We start from the raw sequence: 22,831 nt of genomic DNA, 5'->3' as shown, positions 1-22,831 counted from the left end.
AAACACCGAGATAAGCCCTATGATTCCGCTTCTTCCTTCATCTCATCTCATCTCAGCCAAGAAAAATCGATCCAACCAAAACTGACTAGTGATTCGATCTATCGGTTCAAACTGTTGGCGGTCGATTTCTCCTCTTGTAAACCAATCGAGTTGGTTTTCAATGACAGTTTTTATACAAAACCGACAGGTGGGGCCAATGTTAATCACCCTTAATATTTAGATAATAGTATAAAGAAAAACAGATATATTGTATAGTGAACTTAATCCAATTGTAATTAATACGACATTCGGGTCCTCTTTCTCTACTATTATTATATTTAGAAAAGAAGAAAAAACAAATAATTTAGTAAAATTTAAAATGAGAGAAACGTTTGTTTGTGATTGGATTGTACCCTCCCTTTGACTTCACCTAACCAAGAAGAAAACTTCTAGAATTTATTATTTTTATCAACAACTCTCACCCAACTTAATAAAACCTTTTTCTAAAAAATATTTAGTCTGACTTACTGATGTACAAATTTTGTTTAATACAAAATTAATCAAAGAGGGTTACGCTATGTCATAATTAATTACAACCTATAAAATAAATTTAGAGATAAATATTATCTTTTTTAAATTAAGAATAATCTAATTCAACCATAATTTCTTATAATTTATCTCTTATTTTTAATCTAAAAAATAATATCTAATTTAGTCGTTTAATTTATTTTATGTTTTTTTTAATTAATTATAATTTATCTCTTATTTTTAATCTAAAAAATAGTGTCTAATTTAGTCGTTTAATTTATTTTATGTTTTTTTTTAATTAAGCTTATAAACACATTTTTACGCTTTAAAATTATTATTTTGTTATTTGTTTCATAATATTGAAAAAGAAAGGCACATGCATTCAATAAGTTGAATGAGAAAAGTCTTATGAATATGAAAACACATAAAATAAAATAAACTTGAGATAACAAACCAAGCATTTACAATATAAATTTTTTTAATAGAAAAATACATTTTTTTGAAAAACTAGTCAATCACAATCTCAAATTTTAAAATATTTACACTTCACACAAAAATCAAATAGAATAAATTTTATCATGAAGTGATTTTATTATTTGAAGTATAAATAGTTTATCAAATTAGTATGTATATTTAGGAAAAAAAAACGTTTGAAAATTAAAACAAAGATTTTAAGAGGGAGGTGTACGGGTTAGAAGGGCTTTGAAGGTTTGAGTTCATTAATTGAACTTGAAATCCTATTTAATTTGTGTCAGTCAACGATGAACATGAGCCACAAAAAAGTTTGTCCAAAACTTGACTCATTTGCATCTTTGGTCCTTTGTATGTTGACCATAGACACTAAAAACAGTTTGATTCTCATTCCTACTTTTACTTTTCTTTTTGAGTTAGAGTATATACTTTTTAAGCACTTAACAAGTTAATAGTTAAACAAGATGTAGATTTTTACTAGCATCTTTTAGATACATAAGTTGTAGAATTTGATGTCATTTGGTAACTACACGAGGTAGCTGGAAAACATATGTTGTTGAGCAATAGGTTAAATTGGTTTTTTTGAAAGGTGTGAACTTAATATAAGAATGGACTGAGTATCATCATAATGATTACCCACATGAGAGAAAGAAAAAGTAAAAAAGAGGATATAAAAGCATCATGACGTGGGAATGGGAATCCCACGGTTTGGTTTTAGGGAGTGGGAGGGAGAAAGGTGTGTTTGGCTGAAAAAGGTTGACGCTGTAGTAAACAGAATAGGAGAAGGAAAAGAGAGAGAGAGAGAGAGAGAGTTTGATACGTGCGATTCATGTGGAGATGGTGGTTGTGGTGGTTCTCACTCTGTAATGGGTTTTTGGATATTTCTTCATTTCTTATTACTGACAGTATCTATCATCTTTCTTCCCTTTTTTTTCTTCTCTCTTTTTACTCCTTTGGATGTATTCGAATAATTAAAAACAGAGCCCCAACAAATGCTTTTGTCTCTCCTCATCTTCCATTTCTCATTCTATGCTTCTTCCTCAAAACGTGTTTCTTCTTCATCTTTCGTTCTCATCTGGTTTTCTTCTTTTCCTTTTCCATCTGGGTTTTGTCTGCTGATACGTCTTGTGGGTGTTGGAAGCTCCAGGCTGAGGTATTGGGTGTTTGAGTCTACTCTTTGATAGTCTGATTGTGGTATTGATTTCTTGTTTTGAGCTTTTTTGGTTTCATGGGTTGCTGTAATTTTTGAAGTTGAAAGTGGGTTTTTATTGCAGGCAGGAGGAAAGGAGGAGGAATAATTTGAATTTTGGAATTCAGAAGCTTGACAAGAGTTGTTCAGGAAAGTACCAAATCGATTGATTTTGAAGCTTTTCTTATATTACTTCCTAAATCAAGCGATCTGAGAATCAGGATTTGAAGTATTGAGAATCGATCGTTGATTGATTTCTAGTGTTGGGTTTTTTTTTCCACCCACCATGAGCAATTAGCATTAGGTTTTTGGGGCTGTGAAATTGAAAATTTTGTTTCAACCGAAGAGAGAGTTTGTTTGGTTCAGATTTACTTGTGAACTGATTTGCTGGATGATCTTCTGAATACGATCATGGAGAATAGTTTGAAAGAAATATCGTTGGAGAAGCAGCCAAGCTCTCGTGTGGTTATGGAGAGGCAGAAAAGCATTAGAGGGTTCATGGAGAAGCAGAAGAGTTTTCGGATGGTGATGGAGAGGCAACTCAGTTTCATGGGCGGGGAGAGGAAGAAGACGAAGGAATCACCTGGGAAACGTGGGGATTCACCACTTCACTTGGCAGCACGAGCTGGAAACGTAGTGAGAGTCAAAGAGATTCTTCAGAATAGCAATGATAAAAATGAGTCAAATTCATTATTGTCAAAGCAGAATCTCGAAGGTGAGACTCCTCTCTATGCAGCTGCTGAAAATGGGCACGACTTCGTTGTTGCAGAGATGTTGAAATATTTGGACCTCGAGACTTCATTTATGGCTGCCAGAAACGGATACGATGCTTTCCACGTTGCAGCAAAGCATGGCCATCTCAGTAAGAACCTCTATTAGATTAAACCATTGCAATCAGATATCACATTCAATCATAATAGCATGTCTTATTGTCAATGACTTTAGGGATATGCCAATTGCTTGATAAATGTGTGTCTATGTATCTGACCTTTTATCAACTGCCAAACAGTATTTGACTTTATGATTCACCTTTATTACTCCCTTCTTTTCCCCTCAAATTGAAAAATATGTTTATTCTTTTGGTTGATTTGTAAGCACGGTATTGCCTTTATTAAACTTGCATCTGAATAATGGTTTATGAAGAGAACGACGAAACACGTTAGTTTGAATAAGTAATTGTTTGTGTTTAATATGCGTCAGACACAATACACACAAATCAAAACTTTGAACAAATTGAATACAAGTCCGACAGTTGGTGGCCATGTGTCAAGCACATGTTAAGCATATTAAACTAGTGTTCGACTTGTCTCATGAACATTTGCCCTTGTTGGATACACAACTAGAATCTTCAATTCTTTTTTTTTAATAGGGAAAAAAGCATACATATCTGATAGAGTTTTTCACCTTAAGCTTTATCGTTGTTTTTGGGTCATTACTGAAAGCCCTTTCCTCTGTGTCGAAACTATATTTAAGCTTTTGAATTTTTTAATATAAGTTTTTAATACACAACTAGAGTCTTCAGATATGTATGCTTTTTCTCCTAGGTATAAACCTTTTATTTTCTGGCTTTTATTTCTTGATGGCGTAAGATTTTTTTGTCAAGATCTTACCCGACTACTGGTAATAGTCTGCTTTACCTTTTTCTTTCTAGATTTACTTTTTTGACTTTTCACGAGGTTTTATCACGTTTTCAAATTTATCAACCAAAAGTGCTGAAATAATAAAGGAGAATCATCAGATATCTTCTTCCTCAGGATATTACACTGTGACATCAACCTTTAGTTGTTTTCCTTATAATTTTATTTCTTCTTGATGCCCCTTCTGATTGAACAAATATTGCAGAGGTGTTGCAGGAACTTCTTGATGTACATCCCAACTTGGCCATGACCACAGACTCGGTCAACTCAACTGCTTTGCACACAGCTGCCATGCAGGGGCACATTGATGTGGTAAATCTCCTTCTCGAAACAGACTCAGAACTTTCTAAGATAGCTCGAAACAATGGTAAGACTGTCCTTCATTCAGCTGCCAGAATGGGCCATGTTGAAGTTGTTAAATTATTAGTAAGCAAGGACCCAACCCTCGGATTCCGAACTGACAAGAAGGGGCAAACCCCACTGCACATGGCTGTAAAAGGGCAGAACGATAGCATTGTGATGGAGTTACTAAGTCCTGATCCTTCAGTTTTAACTTTGGAAGATAACAAGGGTAATACAGCATTACACATTGCAGTGTTGAAGAGACGTACTGAGGTAAACAATCTATTTTGCATATCTCTATAGCCTTCAAAAGCGTTCAATTAATGAAAATTTTGCTTTATTAGTTTGATCTGGCATGGATACTTACTAAGGACTTTGATTTAGTGAGCCATTTTTCTTCCCCGTCATTTTTCATGACTTGTCAAAATGATTTTAGCCCACCATTTGTTGTTAACATAATTGGGTTCCCTGAGATTAAGTTCAGCAATGGGTAATAATTGTGTTCAGTGTCTAGTTAATGCTCTTTAATCTTGAAAATCCAATTACTTTGATAGATTGTGGTTGAATCTTGATTAACTTCAAGTATACTGTGATACATTGGGTAGTCTATAGGTACAATATTGTTATCATTTATTCCCCGTTTGTTAACTATTTGGCTTTTGGTTTTTGAAAAGTAAGCCCATAGACACCACTTACATCTATTAATTTTTATGGTTTGTTACCTACCTTCTAGGAATGCTTCAAAATTAGATCCAAAATTTAAAAACGAAAAAAAGTGGTCTTCAAAAACTTGGTTTTGTTAGGGTCAGATGAGTTATCCTGTGATAATAGTCGAGGTGTGCATAAGCTGGCTCGGATAATTACGGATATAAAGAAGATACGAGAACAAAAGCACAATTTTCAAAAAAAAAGAAAAGTTTCCCACTGGCCATTGTGATTGAATTTGTTCAGTTTTATTTTATTTTTTCACATCCATTAAGAGAACTGTGTGCCATAATATTATATATGTATATATTTTTAAAAGCTCGACTTCTATCAATATCAATGGAAAAACAAACAATGGAATAAACAATCTAAGGAACACACAGACATATGAATGCCCCAAAATTGTTATAAGTATTTCCATGAGTGTTCGGGTTAGCTTACACGTGCCTCGACTAGTCTCATAGGACAACCTGCAGACCCTACAATATTTGGGTGTCAAGGTAGCTCGTAGAAAATTAATTTCTAGGTAGGTGACCACCATGGATTGAACCCATGACCTCTTAGCTATTTATTGAGACTACATCTCCTTTTTTACCACTATGTCAATCCATGATGGTTGCTTTTCGTAGATTATTTTATTCAAGTGGAATGCTTTCCTTTTTACATTATTATGTATTTCCATTGTCCTTTGTTGAGTTTTCCGCTTAAATGTATTTTCTATGTAATGTTTCTTGTGTTCCTTGGATGTTTCTTCTGTCATAATGAGGCTGTACATCAGTTATCCTATTTGTATCTATTTTACTATCAATGAAATCTTTGTTTCCTTTTCAAATTTTTTTTTTTTAAAAAGCCCCGAAATTGTTGTTTCTTTTGTTTTCTGGAAAGGTGGGGGACTTAGAACTGCATTTGCCTAATTACAAGAATCCATAGGAAACTCCAACACATTATAGTTGAGTCTGCAAAGCTTTAAACCCTCCTAATCCTATCTAACTATATGGACCAAACCACCTGTACTGACACCAAGGGACTTGTAAAAAGCCACCTACATTGAAGTTAGAAAAGGGCAAATCCACAACTGATGATTTATATCCTCCAAAAAATTTTTACAACACTCCCCAGTTTGGACTTGACCTGAGAGCTAAAAACGTTTGATGACATCAATAGTGTTGATTTTCTCCACATTACCAGCCAAGGAAAGAACTGAACTGTCTGTCAGAATTTCAAGTCAAACGATAGGTTATAGGAGAAGGCAACTCACAAGATTATCAATAGAAAGCATATCATCGAAACCTAAAATCGAAGTGACCCCAGAGATGAGAAGATTATCAATAGGGAAACAATGCCTGGTACAGAATAAAAATGGTTAACAGAACTGGATAGAGGATCATTGCTATTCCATGCTCCTTCTGGAATCGACATCCTGAGTTCCATCCCACCTGCAAATGTGTAACAACCAGTTCTTATAATTACTCTATGTAACGAAACTAAAGAGAGATGCCAAACCCTTTAGTCAAAGAGTTGTTCTTTCTAAGCAAGTTCCAATTACCCAGACGACCCTTGTTCATTTCTTTTCACTATTGACCATATGAGGCCAACCTCTTTTGGACACTCCCACAAATAAATTGTTCATCAGTTCCTAATCTTTCTTGACAAGAAATAGTGAGAAATTCCACTCAAAGCTAACAGAAGAGTTAGATGACCTTTTAAGGAAAAGGCCTTATCTTTTTGGGAAAAAATGCTTCCTATAACTTTTCAATTTTCATTATCAGTTCCCAAACATGGGCTTCTGGTATTTTGATCAAGTGGGAGACCCATATCATTGGGGGAGCTGGTCAATTGAACGTTAAATCTTACTTGCTGGGCTGCAACCTTATCAGCTTCAACTTTGACAGTAACTTAGAAACTTCTGTATAAAAAACTACTTTAATTTATGAGGTCCTCACAACTTTGGCAAGGACTTACATTAAGGCACCTATGTGACTTGATGGAATTGGTCCTGAATACTCTTAGCCATGGCCTATTGCTTCCTTTAAAGCATTCCTTTGAGAGCATCCACAACCAAGATGAAAAGAAATAACTTCCTTTTGTTAACATGGTTGATAAATACTTTGGCAAAAGATCTTTGTGGAGGGAACTACTGATCTCTTATCTAGCCTTATAAATTTTCGTTTACAGTCCTTTTAATAATGATAGTGGTAATGGGCTGAAATTCTTTACGTTAATTGCCTCACCTCAAAAGACTATAAAAGTTTCATTAGATGATGACTGAAAAACTTCCCCAAAATTTTTTATGACTCAGAATCCTCACCCATATACTCTGGTAAAACGTGAATCAAAGATCATCAGGGCGAGGACATTAGACAACCCTTTTAGTTCGGTCACTCCTAATACTCTTTATTGACTGCAATGAAAGGTTATCTAGCTAGAACATACAAAGAAGTGAGAACTTGCGAATTGTTTTTTCTAATCATTTTCTGTTTTATATCAAGTTTAATGCTGATGTTCATTTTGTCTATTTAAATTGAAGAAAAAGTTCAGCTTCAATTTTTAATTCTCATACTGGATGTCGGCCTTATTTTGAGATCTTTGTATATTTGCAGAATGTTCGTCGCCTATTATCTGTTAATGGAATTAACATCAATGCCATCAACAAGAATGGAGAAACCCCACTTGACATTGCGGAGAAATTTGGATCTTCAGAACTTGTAAACATCTTGAAGGAAGCAGGTGCAGTCATTTCCAAAGACCAGGGCAAACCCCCAAGTGCAGCCAAGCAACTTAAGCAGACGGTTAGTGACATAAAGCATGATGTTGAATCCCAACTACAGCAGACCCGCCAAACTGGTTTTAGGGTTCAGAGAATCGCGAAAAGGTTAAAGAAACTTCACATTAGTGGTCTCAACAATGCCATAAACTCTGCAACTGTTGTGGCTGTTCTCATTGCTACTGTTGCTTTTGCGGCTATATTCACCGTACCAGGACAGTTTGTCGAGCAGAAATCGAATGATGAAACTCTGGGACAGGCACATATCGCTACAAATGCAGCTTTCATCATTTTTATGGTCTCCGACAGTATGGCATTGTTCATTTCCCTGGCAGTTGTAGTTGTCCAGACATCTGTGGTTGTGATTGAACAGAAGGCAAAAAGACAACTGGTTTTTGTAATTAACAAGCTCATGTGGTTGGCTTGCCTCTTCATTTCAGTTGCCTTCATTTCAATCACATATGTGGTTGTTGGGTCAAACCACAAGTGGCTCGCCATCTGCGCAACTGTGATTGGTAGCACAATAATGCTTACAACAATTGGTTCCATGTGTTATTGTGTCGTTCAACACAGGATGGAGGAGTCAAAAATGAGAAGTATTAAGCGAGGGGAGAGCAGATCTCGTTCCTATTCCATGTCTGTTGTAGCATCAGAATCAGAGTTGTTGAATAACGAATACAAAAGGATGTATGCACTTTAAAGGCGATTGATATAGAGATAGGGTACAAAAGCATATAACTATTACCAGGTGATGGTTTATCTTAGGTTGTAGTAACTGGTTTCTGCCACTCATCGACTCGGTGATTTGGTGCTGGTCTTCAATAGCTATGGAGCTTTTGACATGCAACTGGGAGCATGGATTGGAACACCAGCAACATTGGTCCACATTAGCCTGTGATCTTTTTGCGTCATGCTCAAACAAAAGCATGACAGCGAGGATAATAAACACTAGAACTTCAATGCAGATGATATCCAGATATTAGAGTATGGTAACAGTTCACTTATGTATATGTATATGCCTATCTACCATTGCCAAACGATGATGGTGTTGAGGTCGATACCAGTGATCAATACCGTCACGTTTTGGGTTTTGTAGATATTCCATTGAGTCTTTATACCATCACATACTGGGTCTACAGATGATGCCTGCGTATTATTTATACCATCTGCTCTCAATTTTCCTGTATATTCCATGATATGGTAATTTTATTGCCTGAATATCTCTTTTCACTTGGTGTTCTTGATCACTTTCTTACTAAGGTTTTCATCTCACGTTCTCACCTAAAATAGTTCCAATCAACCATCCTAAAAAGGGAAATTTAGATCTTAATATATTGAAATGTAACTCAAGCAATTTAATTAACTCACGCGTAAAATGGTACTTGGGAACAGCATAGTAACTCAAGCATTAACTCATTCAATTAAGGCACCTTCATTCACCCATCCTCCCTCTATGATTGAGTAACAAGCTTTTCATATTCAATTAACCTTCATCATTCTTTGATAGAGAATCTGAAAATAGAAATTTCAAAACAAGAGAAGTTTGTATAAACACGAAATTCAATGGAAACAAAGTTGTATTTCATGTTTTTAGATATATACGTAGTGTGAAGGGTGACATAGATATGCATGGTTGTGAATGTTGTTGAACTAACTTTGCATGACGTTGAACTAACTTTGCTTATCACATACTTTAGAAATAACGAAGACATAGATATGCATGATTGTGAATGTTCGTTGAACTAACTTTGCTTATGACATACTTTAGAAATAACGAAGGAAGAGTTGCTGTGCAATAATATGAAAGAAAAAAAATCTTAAAAGGTTATACAAATATCATATTGAACTTCAAATTAAGTCGAGCAACCTTTCGACGCGTGCTCTCGACGCTTTCACCACATACGCTTGCTTTTTAGAGTTCATATGTTGAAGTGAAATATCTTTTTCGACACAATATTCATGTTTAACACTTGTTTAAGACAAACAACCTCTAGTTTTTGGGATCCACATGATAAGGTTCAAATCACATAATTGATTTCATTTCTAAGTACATTTGTTTAACGAGGTTTTAGTTAGTTAGTGTAGTATTTAACTCTCAATACATAATTCCTTCTCTTTATTAGAAATAGGTGTATTCTTGCATTCCTTGGCTCTTTGGTGGTCTATTTTACAAGGTTAGGAGAATAGGATTTGATGGTCTCCTTTCTACTCTCATAAAGTTACTAAAAGCAGGAAGGAAAAAGGATGACAATGATGGACAATTGAGCAAAGTTTGGAGAAGATGAACTCCAAAAGCCTGCTTTCTCAACTCTATTGGTGTGGGTTAAAGAGAGAGTTAGACAGTGGCGATGCTGTGATTAGGTCTTCAGATGTAAGTTTTTTAATTCTTTTAACAGATGGGAGAATGAAAATGAAATGAGATGAAATGGAGGGAAGTGAAACTGAGAGGAAGGAGGGAAACAATTATAGTTTTTAACTTTGTTTTCATTTTATTTCTTTTATTTAAAAGTACAAATCTATAAAATTTGTTTTAAATTGACATGGGTAATCTCATCTTTAATTGGTTGTTGGGAAATTAGGAGAAGAAAGGGTTTATTGTGGAAAAAAGTGCATGTTGATGGAGATGGAAGTCGGGAATAAAAACAGGGAAGGGGATGAAATGCTACGAGAAAGAGAAACAAGAAGAAATTCGTAGTAGACAGGCCTCACGTGTAGAAGAAAACTTGTCAAAAATTCATTTGAATACAAATTTCACATGACACACTCCTTGTACTCAACGACTACATTTAGATTCGTTACGCACACAAGCTACTACATTCAAACGAGAGAAACAAACATCGTGCATTAGAGTAAGATACGTTTCAAATAAAACAAGAAAGATGAAAACAACCGAAGATGATAAGAGAAACTAAGAGAATATTGAATGAAAATGAGGAGAAGATGGAGAATCATAGATAGTTAGAGGAAGTGAGATGAGAATGTGAAGGATTGTGCTTTAACGAGTAGATGGAGGTTTTATCAAACGATTTAACAAGTAAAAAGGGTAAAAAACAAACAAGTTGTCAAGAAGAGATCAACCATGAAAAGTTTCCTACTTTTAGGTCATTTTGGGCAGTTTTCTCATTTTATGAAACCTTCAACATCTGCACATTCTTACTCCACTTCAGCAACCTGAATTATTATCATAAAATACTTCCTTTTTTTTAAAGGAAAAAATTCACTATTAAGAAACAGCACCCCACTGGATATGAAGAGACCCTTTCAACCTTCTCATTACCATAATATCATTGAAGAGAAACATATAAAAAAAAAACTAAATATTAAGAAAATGACAATAAAAGATAAACACTGTGTTATCCACATTCATTAGTAGAGAGAGTAGTTTAATTATTACAAAAAATATATATATCAAATTACAAATTAGGGTTAAATCCTAAGGTTAAAGTCATAAATAACATAAATACAACTTAGGTCTTAGGGCACCAAAGCGTGTTCATCCTAGACCATGACTTGCTGATCAAGAAGTAGGATTCCGTACTTGATGGTTCGTTTGAAACGTTAGATTTGATCATGACATTAAAAAAAGAGAACTTGAGCCTCATCATTCACAAGGAAACAAATTTGTTAGGCATTCACAAATAGAGAAAAGGAGAAAAGCTCTTGGATGCAGTAACATACAAACAAACAAATTTATATTAGTAAAATAAATTCAGATTAATCACCACAACCCCATTCCTTCTTATCACCAGTAAAGTAGAACCAAAAGTCATATACAATGAGATAACTTCTTCTCCCTACTTATTATCCTTTGTACCTTTTCTTCAACACATGATAAAACAGACGCAATACATACACAATTAGCAGAGCCACAGGTGGAGTGCAATTCAGTGAGGTTCAAATCTTCAGCAGCATCGTACTACCTATTTCCGATGTTGAGATTCAACAGTTTCTATAGCTGTAAATGACAAGTCCATACTTGGAATGTCGTCAACTATTTACTTGGTGGCCAGTTGTGTTTTTATTCCCCAAGTATCTCTCTATGATATGAATAACTTGGTTATATACCTTCATGAACACAGGCACGTAAGAGGTAACCCAGTTTCGTATTATTAACAACTGTAAAATAAAACGCTCATTCCAACACCCTCTCTCCTTTCCAGAGCTACACACTACCACCGCTATAAAGAATTCACTCTTCTAAGATTGCGTTGTGGTCTTCGCTTCTCACTAATTGGAATGAGTTTCTTCTTCAGCTTCAATAAAGATAATCGGTTCGTCAGCAATACTACTAGTAAAGAGAATGAAATCAATCCAGGAGTAAGAAGTAATATTTAAAGTAGCTTGCCATGTCCTGCATTTGGATGCAATCAAACTAAACAACTATAGGATGCTAATGGAGTTTTGGTCAATGAAATTCTACCCAATTGCTTCTTACGCTGATGAAACACTAACAATCAATTAAAATGACAAATACCACGAACCTAAAGAACTTGTGGGAAATAACAAGATTATAATAAAATAAATCAAGCAAAAGCTCGGAATTCATGATTATTCTGTTTCTGTGAACATAGACAGCCCAACCAGTATGTGCAGCAAGTAAATGTAATTTCAGGTAGGTCCCATTTAGATTATAACTTCTATGCTGCACACGGGTCAATCAGAAATTCAATGAACAAATTTCAGAATGGCCCAAGGAAAAATAAACTGGGCATGAAGTTTTTCCTAATAAACTTGAGGAAATAATCAATGATGAGAGACTTCAACAGAAACTATGATGTGCGAAATAGACATATCCTTTGCGATAGAAAAAGATAGTTTCAACAATAAATGATATGTACAGAAAGAACACAACACTAAAAAAAATCTTATGATGTTCACAATTTCAAAATCTTAATGTTTCTTCAGCATAAGAAGCAATTAGGTAGAAGAATTTGAGATATCGCAAGAATCTTAGAGCACCTAATAGCTGATACAGGACAAAAAAGTTATTCAAGTCAAGATGATGAACAAATATCAAACAATTCTGCAGTTTGATTTTCCAATGAGGATTCCTCTTCTGTTATTACAAATGTTAATGAATACATTACTCCGGGTTTTACCTTTTACAGATTAATATATTACTCTGGGTTTTATGAATACAGTATACACACAGAATCAGAAAGAGTGAACTAATGCAAATATCACCAAAGCATCTCTAGGAGCATTAAGCTATCTTTTCAGACCTGAGTGGTTGTATTTGTATCGATTAGTTTAAAGCTCTAGGATTTGGTTCTATTCCTTGAAAAATGCAATTAGAGGACAATGCTAAAAGAAACATAAGTCGTCTTCTCATATGGTTGTCACAAGGCTAAATTACCCAGCATAACTGAAATAACAAAATCCTAGTACGTATAAATCATTTCTTATATTATTAGTTCAAAGATAAACTGGAAATTAATAACTTCTTGCAATCCTCAAAATGATTATAGCTGCTTTTTAAAAACTCTTTAATTCCCAATTCTCTCAACAGGGTTTCACATGAAAAGTTTACAGAACATATAAATTACGATATATAGCTGAAACATCAGAAAACTCCATAAAGCTGCATGAATGTTCAATCATATTTTCTTAAATATCAAGTTTTATCTCTGTGCTTATGCTTACTTATTCTTCAAACAATCATATTGCTTAAAGAAGTTTATAAGTTATGGATATAATATATGTCCATATTTCTGGAGTAGTTTTCTTCTTGATTAAAATTTCTTAGGCAGGGAAAAAGAAAAAGAAAAGAAAAACTCGCTATATTTATCCATCATATTTAATTTTTTAAATGCATTTATTTGAATACAGAAATTCCATTGGACGAAAACTTCAATCCTACAACTTCTAAACCAAAAACTAAAGGCATATATAGTTACTTAGGCTTAAGCCTGCATCTAAGTTCATTTTTGCTCAAATGGACTCCGAATTTAATAATATGAGAGACAAAAATTACAGCTGTCTAGAACTACAACCTACTAACCTCTAATCTAGCACCTAAGTCATTGTAAATGATAATGCTTGTACCAAGTATCTGAGTTACCAATGCAATTAAACTATTACGAGACTAGTTCATACACATCATATAAACATAATATGTATCATGATGTTATTTGGCGTTTAAGTACTGTGAAAGATATGCTTTGGGTTCAACTCTTGAATGTGAAGTATTAAGTTAACACATCAAGAACTCATCATATATACTATACATTTCCAAGAAGTCCACCTCGAAATAAATAGTAAGTAAAATATATATAAAAAAAAAAAAGGGAAAGAAACATGAAAGAATAAATAAAAACAAAATAATGCAGTTCATGTAAGAACATAGAACATAGACAAGGTTATTTGAACGGTACAAATCTACAAATATAAAATCCCAAAATACACTCTCAAGCATACATCGTCAAACAGTAAGTACATACCTGCTTAGACCGTTCCTTGATGTGCTCAGCCTGCATTTAGAATTTGATTCCTCAGAACTTCTGAATGGATGATGATTTAGACTCGACACATACAGAAATCCTAAGATGAATCCAGCATGCAGCGGACCAAAATCATCAAACAAGTCAAGAACAATCAAGTAAAATGAGCAAGAACTCATTGGCATATCGTAACCTAGTTCCAAAAGTTACGACCATGGAATGACATTTTTTATTTGGCATTAATAGTGCATATAATGTTACCAGATACAAAAAAGTATAGATTGAAAAATTTAGCAGAATAAAGGAAAGCAATAATTTGTGAATTGTGGTAAGCTTTACTGAATTAACAGTTGACCATAATGTCCCTAAATTATTATCATAGATCACAGTTGCTGGGAACTTTCTCATATTTCTTTTGAGAAGAAGAAGCACTGCCTGTTACAATCTCATGTAGAATAAAACTGGTGATACCATCAACACCCTTGAAGATATTTTTCACATGGTGGACTTGATTGCTGGTCATGCTCAATGTAAGCTTGGAGATGGTCCTTCTACTTTATTCTGGAAGGATTCTTGGTTAACTTGGGGTGTTTATGAGACTGTATGCCGCTACTTGTTTAGGCTTACATCTAATGCATATGCTATGATGGCGGACGAGAGAGTTGGGCAACTGAAGCATAAGATTTGAGCCTTCGTCAAAACATCGTTGATGTGGAAACAACTAAACGGGCCAACCAATCACACTTTTTTTCTACTTTTAGATTTTGCAGCTCGCTTGACACATGGACTTGGCCTCTTGAATCTTCTATGTGTTCAATCTATCCCACCTTTTGCTTAGTTTTAGACCCACATTTCTCCTGACACACGGACTTGACCTCTTAAATCTTCTGTGCTCAATATATCCCACCTTTTGTCTACTTTTAGACTTCACAGTTCTCCTAACACATGGACTTGGCCTCTTGAATCTTCCATGTGATTTTCTATTAAACCTCTTACAGAGAATTAGGTGGGTAATGCCAATTACCATCACAACCTTTATACAGTGATCAGGGCACTTATTCTAAGAAAATAAAGATTTTTCTTTGAAAGCTTAGGCTATTAACACGGTTGATCATTTACAAAGGCACATGCTTTATATTGCTTTATCTCCTTCTACATTATGTGTGAATCCAAAGCCAAGACTCCATGCCGTCTCTCTATCCACTTATTTTGGAGGCTTTTGTTTGGTCTTTACCTTTTCCTAAAAGCATTTTAAACCTCCTGGATAATGCTTTGGTTGGCCACTCTTTTCAATGGTATTACTAAGCATCTTGGGCTTGCTTTAAGCCATGCTTTCTTTTGGACTCTTTACAGTGCTAGGAATAGTGAGTCTCTTATGGGAGGTTTCCTACTCCTTTGATCCTTTTCTGGACCTTATACTCTTGTCTGCACCATTTTTTGTGTGTGCACACAGGGGTGCAAGAACAAGCAACCATTTGCTCTTTATTTTACAGCTTTTATTATTTAAGAGTTTTTCTTTTGTAATCCGTCTACAGGTATTACATACTTGGAGTTTTTGGTCCTTTATTTCTTTCTTCAATGACATTGTTTTATCACCCCCTGATTGTTGTTCAAGTCCAGCTCATGATGCTTCAATGCAACTTCTTATATCCACAATAATTGGAGAAATTTTCTTTATGCTTCTATGTTTTATTCAATTCAGGCATCTGAATTAACTTACAAATCCCAGAATAAATGACTGGGGGAGCTTCAAGTTGCCCCTGATAATGATTCATTGATAAAAACCTATTTTAATAGCATACCCTGGATAGGATCTCCCTCCAACTGTTTATATTCTGAGACTTCCAAAAACCTTCAGGAAAAGGATGGTCAAGATCAAGATCCTTTATACCTCTACCTTTAGAGTCAAACAGGGTCGGTGTGGTTTTTCCTTCCCTCTTGTCTTTCAAGCATCAGCTTCAGAGAGAAAACACAACAGAACCAACTGAATATTTTACTGATTTAAGAAAAGAAAATTTGAAAGTATCACTTGAGAGTCGTCTCATTGAGTGGCACAAACTGGCATTAGAACATACGGTCAAACTGATTATCCGACCATCAGGTACTAAGGTGGCAGAGCACCAAGGAAAGGGGTGACAAATGTAGTAATACTAAGTTGATTAAATGTGAAAACAACTACAAAATATCCACTGAAAGAGCGAATAACACAAATTTCATTCAGAGGTACCTCTTCTCTCAATAGCCTTGCATGTTCCTGCTCCAGTTGGGTCACAAGAGACTCTAGCTCTAGCGTATAAGCCTAAACATAAACGCATCAAATTAAATCTCGTTGGAAAGTGCAAAAAAAACTCAGTTTCCAAGACGACCACGACACTCTCTTGCAGAATAAGTGATGCATTGAAACAAATACAGGAGGATTGTGAAACTCAGTAATTACTCTCAGAAAGACCAAAAAAAGTAAACAGATAAAATAGGAATTTGAATACAAGATGAAATCACTAACCTGCTTGCGTTCCCGAGAACGGGCAGCGGATTCCCTGTTCTTGATCATCCGTCTCTGTTTTTGCTGAGTGGCCTTATCAACCGGTTCCTCAACAACAGCCCTTCTTTTCCCTCTTCCAACTCCAACGATTCTGCCATCGATTCCACTCGCATAACCTCCCACCATGGGACCTTCCAACTGCTGGGACGGAATCTGAAGCTGATTATTATTAAGCGTGGAGTCGACAGCATAACCCCCAACAGGTTCAGAAATGACCGGCACCCTCAAATCGTCATCACAAACAGCCCCAGACTTGGACAAAAAATCTTCAAGCGTAATTTCGTGATCCGTAGCAGGGTCCCGCCTCTGATCACCCCCAGAAACGATCTCCTTCCAGACCTCATCCACAGTTCGGGAACTCAATTCATGAGAGGGGATGGAGGAGGAGGAGGAGGCAATAATGGGATTTTGATTGTGAGTTTGAGCATCGGCATAGATGTTCTTAAGCAGGTCATCCATAGTAATGGAAACCAAACTCCTGGAGGGATCAGCGATAATTGTGGAAATAGAAGAAAGAGAGGATTGAGGCGGGAGATCAGGATTGGTTTTGGAGGTGGACGCGATCTCGACATTGGAGGAAGCCATGGGCGAAATTGTAGGGTAAGGAAGTCAAAATTAGAGGTGAAAACTGTGGAAGGTTGAAGAAGAAGAAGAAGAAGGATTAAACAAAATAAAGAAATTAGAAGTGAAGAAATAGTGATTTGGGATTGTGAATTTTGGTAGAGTTTGAAATGAAAGAGACGAAAATTGATCGTGTGTTTGAATTGAAAGTTGAAGAAGGAGAGATGATAACGATGACGATGACGATGACGATGAAGAAGGCAAGGCAAGGGAAGGGAAGGGAAGGGAAGACATTACATATAAATACATATAGATTTGAGTTAAGAATTATACTGAAAGCCTTCAGGATCTTTTCCTCCGCTTCTATCAATCAACTTTTCATTTTTTTATTATTACTAATTATATTTTATTTCTATTCTCTTTTTCTACTTTTATTTCTATATAATGGGATGTGGCTACGTGCTTACGTGGCAACTGACACATGCTACTTTTTATTATTTTTTTCTTTTTTGAAATAACTTTTATTCATCATTCAAAAATAGAAAATTTGATAAAATATTTATCGATTTTACCAATAATAAATATTGATAAACACTTATATACTTATGAATATATGGATAGAAATTCTAACATTAACCAAATTTAAAAAATTATATTTTAATTTATTTTATTATTTTTGAAAATGTTCTTTTTATTTATCATAAAAAATAATAAAAATAATTTAAATCTATACGCCAACCAAACTTAAACCTGTAGGCCAAGTTTGAACCTTTAGCTGAGACACTTGGCTTGAATTTGGAGTGAAATTGAAGGATGAATTTGGATTGTACCGAAGCTTAAAATCAAATTTCACCTAAAGATGAATTTGAGGCTGTCTTTAACTTAATTTGATTTGAGGATAAGAACATAGATTTTAACTTGGAATATGCCCAAACTTTAATTTGAAACCAAAAACTTTTCTTGATTTTGTTACATCAATCACTTTTGAATTTTACTTCAATTTTGCTTTTGGATAAGTTTAGAATTATGCCTTAATATGAATTTGATGCAACTTTAATATTTTGAACTTGAATAAAAGCATAATATGATTCACGTAGTTGTTAATTTCATACAATTACACGTGTGACACTAAGGTGTCCTTGTTGAGATCTTAGACTTGTAAGAGAGAGAGAGAGATAGTAGACCGAGCACGTACGAGGGAGTTCGAGTGAATGGATGGGTGAGCTTTATTGATGCTTCATGTGGATGAAAACAAATGAGCCCCTTTGTGCTATTTGTAGACAAACATAACCAACATAGGGGCCTTTAACTACCCTTTAGAGGTAGTCTACCAAAATGGTTCTATAAGTATTCTACCTTATTACCAAACACCTCTCAAGATCGATCAAAATTATCTCTCAATTCCATCGTCACACATACCGTGTTTAATTTATTACAAAACTCTCTATTTCATCGTGATATATATTATATTTTCTTTAAATATCAATAAAAATTCTCTCATTTCTATCGAGAAATGTCTCCATTGTTTGAATTTTTTCTTGAAACTACTTTGGAAATTATGTAGCACTAAGATACTTACTTTGGAAATGAAAATTTCAGCAACTCTTTCTCGAGAATCATGTCTAGTTGGCTTTCTAATTTCAATCTTTAATTGAATTACAATCTTGCTTTGGTAGAAATTGATCTCTCATTTTTTTAATTTCCAATTTGAATCCAATTAACTAATCGTTATCAAGATGGAGAGTTTTCTTGCTTTTGAATGTTACAACATGTACCTATAAGCTTAATGGATTCAAAAGAATTTATGCGAACCGCTAAGATGAATATGTCTTCTTTGAGTTTAGTATGAATTTTGGTTGATTCAATGATGGTAGTTATATCAATAATAGCATCTAGGAGTGAGAGAAGATATCTATAATAGTTGCTATCAATATTAGCTTCTAATTTGAGAAACTTTGAAAGAAGATTTCAAAATGTTGGATGCACGTGACTATTTTAGTTATTTATTAATTTGTGTTACATATACAATTATTTTAATGTGCTATACATTTTATTTTATTTTTTTCTTAAATTTCATTTATTTATGTCACCCAATCTACAAAAGCTAAGAATTTTGGGTTATGATTGTTCACACGCGATTTCGAAGAAATGTAGTTCGTGGAATTGAGCATTGTGTATTGATTGATATAGCGGATACAATCTCTAATATTTACTCATTTGATGCTTTTTCTTGAATACAAGTTAAAACTTAGAATTTCTTAATCTTCGGTCTTTAGGATGTTGTAGTTGCAAATCGATTTGAATTTCGATCTTCTGAAATCCAAGGAAAATTTGATCTTCTAAGTCTTCAATTTTTTAGAAGATGTTGATCTCGAGGTTGATACGAACTTTAGAGGTTTGAATATTCAATTTTTCATAACAGTACTTCAGAGCTCCAATTCTTTCTTCAACCCAGTTTTTCCTTAAATGAATGACAAAAATATCTATTTATAGAAAAATTTCATGAGTTTTAGGTGGACTTGGATTTAGGCTCATTTGCTCGTTGGACTTGAGCTTGGGTTCATTTGCTTGTTGGACTTGAGATTGAACCCATTTATCTGTTGGATTAGGACTTGAACTTAGCCTCATTTTCTTGATAGGTTCGAATCCCTTGTTTGGCCAAATTTTCATTACGAGCTTGCATTGGATTGAATATGAAAAAACTTTAACTACCAAAAATTTAATCAAATTATAATCATTAGGTGACATAATATAATTGACTGAAATTTCTTGCGTTTGTTTGATCAATTTTAAGATTGTAATTTATTAAATTTATTTAAATTAAGGTATATAAACGAATTAGTTTTTACTACTAACAAAAAAAAAAAATTCTTCATTAGTTTTAAAATATTTTTAATGTGTCGACTTTATGGTTAATTTTTTAAATTAAAAAAGTTATTCAAATGGGAAATATTTAAAATCAATATTCAAGAAATCAAAATTCTCAATTTGAAATTCAAACATTAGATTAAATTACAACTTCACTCTTTAAATTTTTTAGTGAAATTTTATCGAGTTTGTATATCTAATAAATTCCTAAAATTAAAAAACGTATCAAGTAAATTAATAAATTTAGTAAGTCCCTTTGTACCATTAAAATTATTTAAAACCAAATATACATGTACCACACATCAAGTGTTAAACTAGATTTAATAACTAAGCTATATTTATTCAATGGCTTCTTACAACGATAACAACGTTAGGAATAACAATAAATTACACACTGACGGTTAAAAAAAAATTACATATCAATGATAAAGCAATATATACAACATAATCAATGATAGACTTTTATAATTTATAAACTTCAACAAATTTTTCTCTATTTGTAATATTTTAAAAATATAGTGCTATATTTAATTATAATATTTACCACTATTATTTTTTATCTAAAAATGATTAGATAACAAAAATAGAACAATTTACTCACAACATATCAGATTTTAATGAAAAAAATATTATTTAAAAAAAATCGACAAAATATTTACTATTTGAAAATTGTAATAAATTTTGTGAAAAACCCTATGGTTAAAACTTTAATTAAATTTGTTTTCAAATGTATATATAAACTAATTAGAATTCAAAAGGTATTAAGGTGACAAACAAAATTGCTACAATAGGAATTGAATTGAATTAATGTAGTAACAATATAGTTAGTTATGAGAGAAAGTTTAACAAGTAATAGTGTGATACTTGAAAAGGCAACAATAAGTGCTTTTACCATTCTAATAGAAAAGAACAAAAGGAAAAGACCAATAGTGAAAACTCGTGATTCCATTCTTCAAAACGAAACTCAGATCAAATGCACAAAATTTTTCCATACGAGTTAATTTGTATGAATCAAAAATGAAGTTCATCTGCAATTTAAAGCCATCAATGGAAGAAATTACAAGAAAGAATCAATACCTGCTTCAAATCCAGAAGAATGCAAAGACGCTGCTACAGTACATTTGGACGAGGATGACTATCTTCAACATCAACGTTTTTTGAATTTTCTTCCGTGAATCCGAATGCCATCCAATTCGATGGATCATACTCATCCACTGTTTCCCCGTTCAAACCGTCTTCTGGTTTCATCATCCACGCTGCTGAGGTGCTCGTCAATGGCGTCGACGGAGTTACTTCATTAGAAACGGCCGGCGGAAGTATTGGACTGATCGTCGATGGCGAAACAGAGGAAGTTACCGGCGGCTCGAATTGGAAATTGGATCGTTCCGGTGAAGGACCAAGAAATGTATGATTAAATGGAAGATCAATAGTTTTGTTCAAAGAATTGCTCGGACTAAGCGGTGGAAATACAGAGGAGATGCCGATTGAACGATCAGCGGCCGGACCTGTGAAATCTCTGTTCTCTTTAGGCGGAAAACTACTGGGAGCGCTAGGGAGAAACGGCGAAAGAGGAGGAAGAGAATAGTAGGGAAATTGGATCTGAGAATGCAGACTGAGAATTCCTTCTAAGCCATGGACCGCAACGTGACGGCTGTAGTACAATCCAGGGAGAACAATGTTAACACCGTTGACGAAAATGGCGTCGGAACTTGATCCGCGAAGGCGGCGAGTGAGAGAAACATACTGTGAGGGAAGAAGAGTCTGGATTGGAACCTGGGAAGGGAGGCGGTTGAGATCGAAAAGAGAGAAGCGGCGAGGGAGGCAGTGGTAGCGGAGAGTGGCGGTGTAGGCGGAGGCGGACTGAGTCATGGCGATAGCGAAAAGAGAGGAGTCGGTAGGGGCGAAGAGGGTGAAGGAGGCGTTGGGGGCGGCGGTAAGGAGATCGAGATAGAGGTCGGAAGTGGTTATGGCATTGGAGAAGAGATTGTAGCCTTGAGCTCTGACAACGGAGAGCATTGCGTCGAGCTCTTGCGTAGGAATGGAAGAGACGAAGGAGGTTTTGGTTAGGAGGAGGGAAATCATGAGGATAGCGACATGGAGACGGAGGCCGATCATCATTCGGACTTGAAACGCCATTAACGAGAGCTTCAAGAATCAAGAATGAAGAAGGTTTGTTGGTTGCTGCTCTTTGCAAAATTGACCGCCATTAAAAAGTTAACTCTCTTTATTCTTTTTTTTTAATTATTTTGATTTATATAATTTTGGTATGTTGTAATTAGTGGAATTTTTAAAAATAAAAGAATTTGACAAATTATTTACGATCCCAACATGAAATTTAAAAAAAAAAATAGTCAAAAGAATGAAGATGTAAAATCAATGATGAAATTTATATTAAAAATATATGTTCGTTTCATTATACATATGAGTTCATTTTAGATTTTTTATCTATACCTCTTGTCAAAATGTACAAATAAACAATAATATATAGTGTATATGTATAATAGAAATTGACAATATTCTATCACTTTCTATCAGGTCGGTAAATTATTTTTATGTGTAATGACAAGTAGTAAAAGTCTTTTTTTTATTGGAATAAAAGTTTGAAATTATAATGCGCTATTAATGAAAATTGATTCAACTTTCTACATTTAAGTCATTTGCCATTTTATACTTTGATAATTTGTCTGCCTTTTATATGTTTCTAGTAGTAGCAACTATTGAAGATTAGTATTGGAACTTTATTTTCAATAATTTAACCTAAAAATGAATAGTAATGATTGTTCTTTTAATATTTTTTTAGATGAT

At 34.2% G+C, this 22,831-nt stretch overlaps 3 protein-coding genes across 5 annotated transcripts; 1 reads left to right on the top strand and 2 right to left on the bottom strand.

Moving 5' to 3' along the window:
• Positions 1 to 1,768: 1,768 nt before the first annotated feature.
• Positions 1,769 to 8,845, top strand: LOC101214633 (ankyrin repeat-containing protein At5g02620). 2 transcript variants are annotated; one of them, XM_011659226.2, is made up of 4 exons: positions 1,769 to 2,131; positions 2,253 to 3,029; positions 4,010 to 4,419; positions 7,452 to 8,845. In XM_011659226.2, the coding sequence occupies exons 2-4, from the start codon at positions 2,579 to 2,581 to the stop codon at positions 8,313 to 8,315; spliced, it is 1,725 nt and encodes a 574-aa protein (XP_011657528.1). In that variant the 5' UTR covers positions 1,769 to 2,131; positions 2,253 to 2,578; the 3' UTR covers positions 8,316 to 8,845. The 2 variants fall into 2 exon arrangements, with proteins under 2 accessions (XP_011657528.1, XP_031743264.1); XM_031887404.1 differs by having other exon boundaries at positions 1,769 to 2,172.
• A 2,415-nt stretch (positions 8,846 to 11,260) lies between these two features.
• LOC101204702 (ABSCISIC ACID-INSENSITIVE 5-like protein 4) lies at positions 11,261 to 17,480 on the bottom strand. Of its 2 annotated transcripts, none has more exons than XR_969825.2 (4): positions 16,559 to 17,480; positions 16,283 to 16,354; positions 14,056 to 14,155; positions 11,261 to 11,868 (listed from the first exon to the last, which is right to left on the bottom strand). XR_969825.2 is itself a non-coding variant. In XM_004140055.3 (4 exons), the coding sequence occupies exons 1-4, from the start codon at positions 17,180 to 17,182 to the stop codon at positions 11,794 to 11,796; spliced, it is 801 nt and encodes a 266-aa protein (XP_004140103.1). In that variant the 5' UTR covers positions 17,183 to 17,477; the 3' UTR covers positions 11,261 to 11,793. The 2 variants fall into 2 exon arrangements, 1 of the variants encoding a protein (XP_004140103.1); XM_004140055.3 differs by having other exon boundaries at positions 14,056 to 14,085; positions 16,559 to 17,477.
• A 3,404-nt stretch (positions 17,481 to 20,884) lies between these two features.
• LOC105435867 lies at positions 20,885 to 22,453 on the bottom strand. Its single transcript, XM_011659224.2, has one exon. It carries the CDS (start codon positions 22,160 to 22,162, stop codon positions 21,137 to 21,139), a length of 1,026 nt encoding a protein of 341 aa, XP_011657526.1. The 5' UTR covers positions 22,163 to 22,453; the 3' UTR covers positions 20,885 to 21,136.
• Between the last annotated feature and the right edge of the window lie 378 nt (positions 22,454 to 22,831).

The sequence above is a fragment of the Cucumis sativus genome, chromosome 6 (genome assembly GCF_000004075.3).
Source record: "Cucumis sativus cultivar 9930 chromosome 6, Cucumber_9930_V3, whole genome shotgun sequence".
In the NCBI taxonomy this organism is placed as follows: Eukaryota; Viridiplantae; Streptophyta; class Magnoliopsida; order Cucurbitales; family Cucurbitaceae; genus Cucumis; species Cucumis sativus.
The sequence above is the reverse complement of the archived record's forward strand: the minus strand, read 5'-3'. Positions and strand labels throughout refer to the sequence as shown.

Excerpts from the sequence above, each read along its gene's own strand:
- LOC101214633 (XM_011659226.2), top strand. The coding sequence starts at position 2,579 with ATGGAGAATAGTTTGAAAGAAATATCGTTGGAGAAGCAGCCAAGCTCT. Across the intron at positions 3,030-4,009 it reads AGCAAAGCATGGCCATCTCA|AGGTGTTGCAGGAACTTCTT; the intron begins GTAAGAACCTCT and ends CAAATATTGCAG. Across the intron at positions 4,420-7,451 it reads TGTTGAAGAGACGTACTGAG|AATGTTCGTCGCCTATTATC; the intron begins GTAAACAATCTA and ends GTATATTTGCAG.
- LOC101204702 (XM_004140055.3), bottom strand. The coding sequence starts at position 17,182 with ATGGCTTCCTCCAATGTCGAGATCGCGTCCACCTCCAAAACCAATCCT. Across the intron at positions 16,355-16,558 it reads GTTCTCGGGAACGCAAGCAG|GCTTATACGCTAGAGCTAGA; the intron begins GTTAGTGATTTC and ends GTTTATGTTTAG. Across the intron at positions 14,086-16,282 it reads CAAGGCTATTGAGAGAAGAG|GCTGAGCACATCAAGGAACG; the intron begins GTACCTCTGAAT and ends TTCTAAATGCAG.
- LOC105435867 (XM_011659224.2), bottom strand. The coding sequence starts at position 22,162 with ATGGCGTTTCAAGTCCGAATGATGATCGGCCTCCGTCTCCATGTCGCT.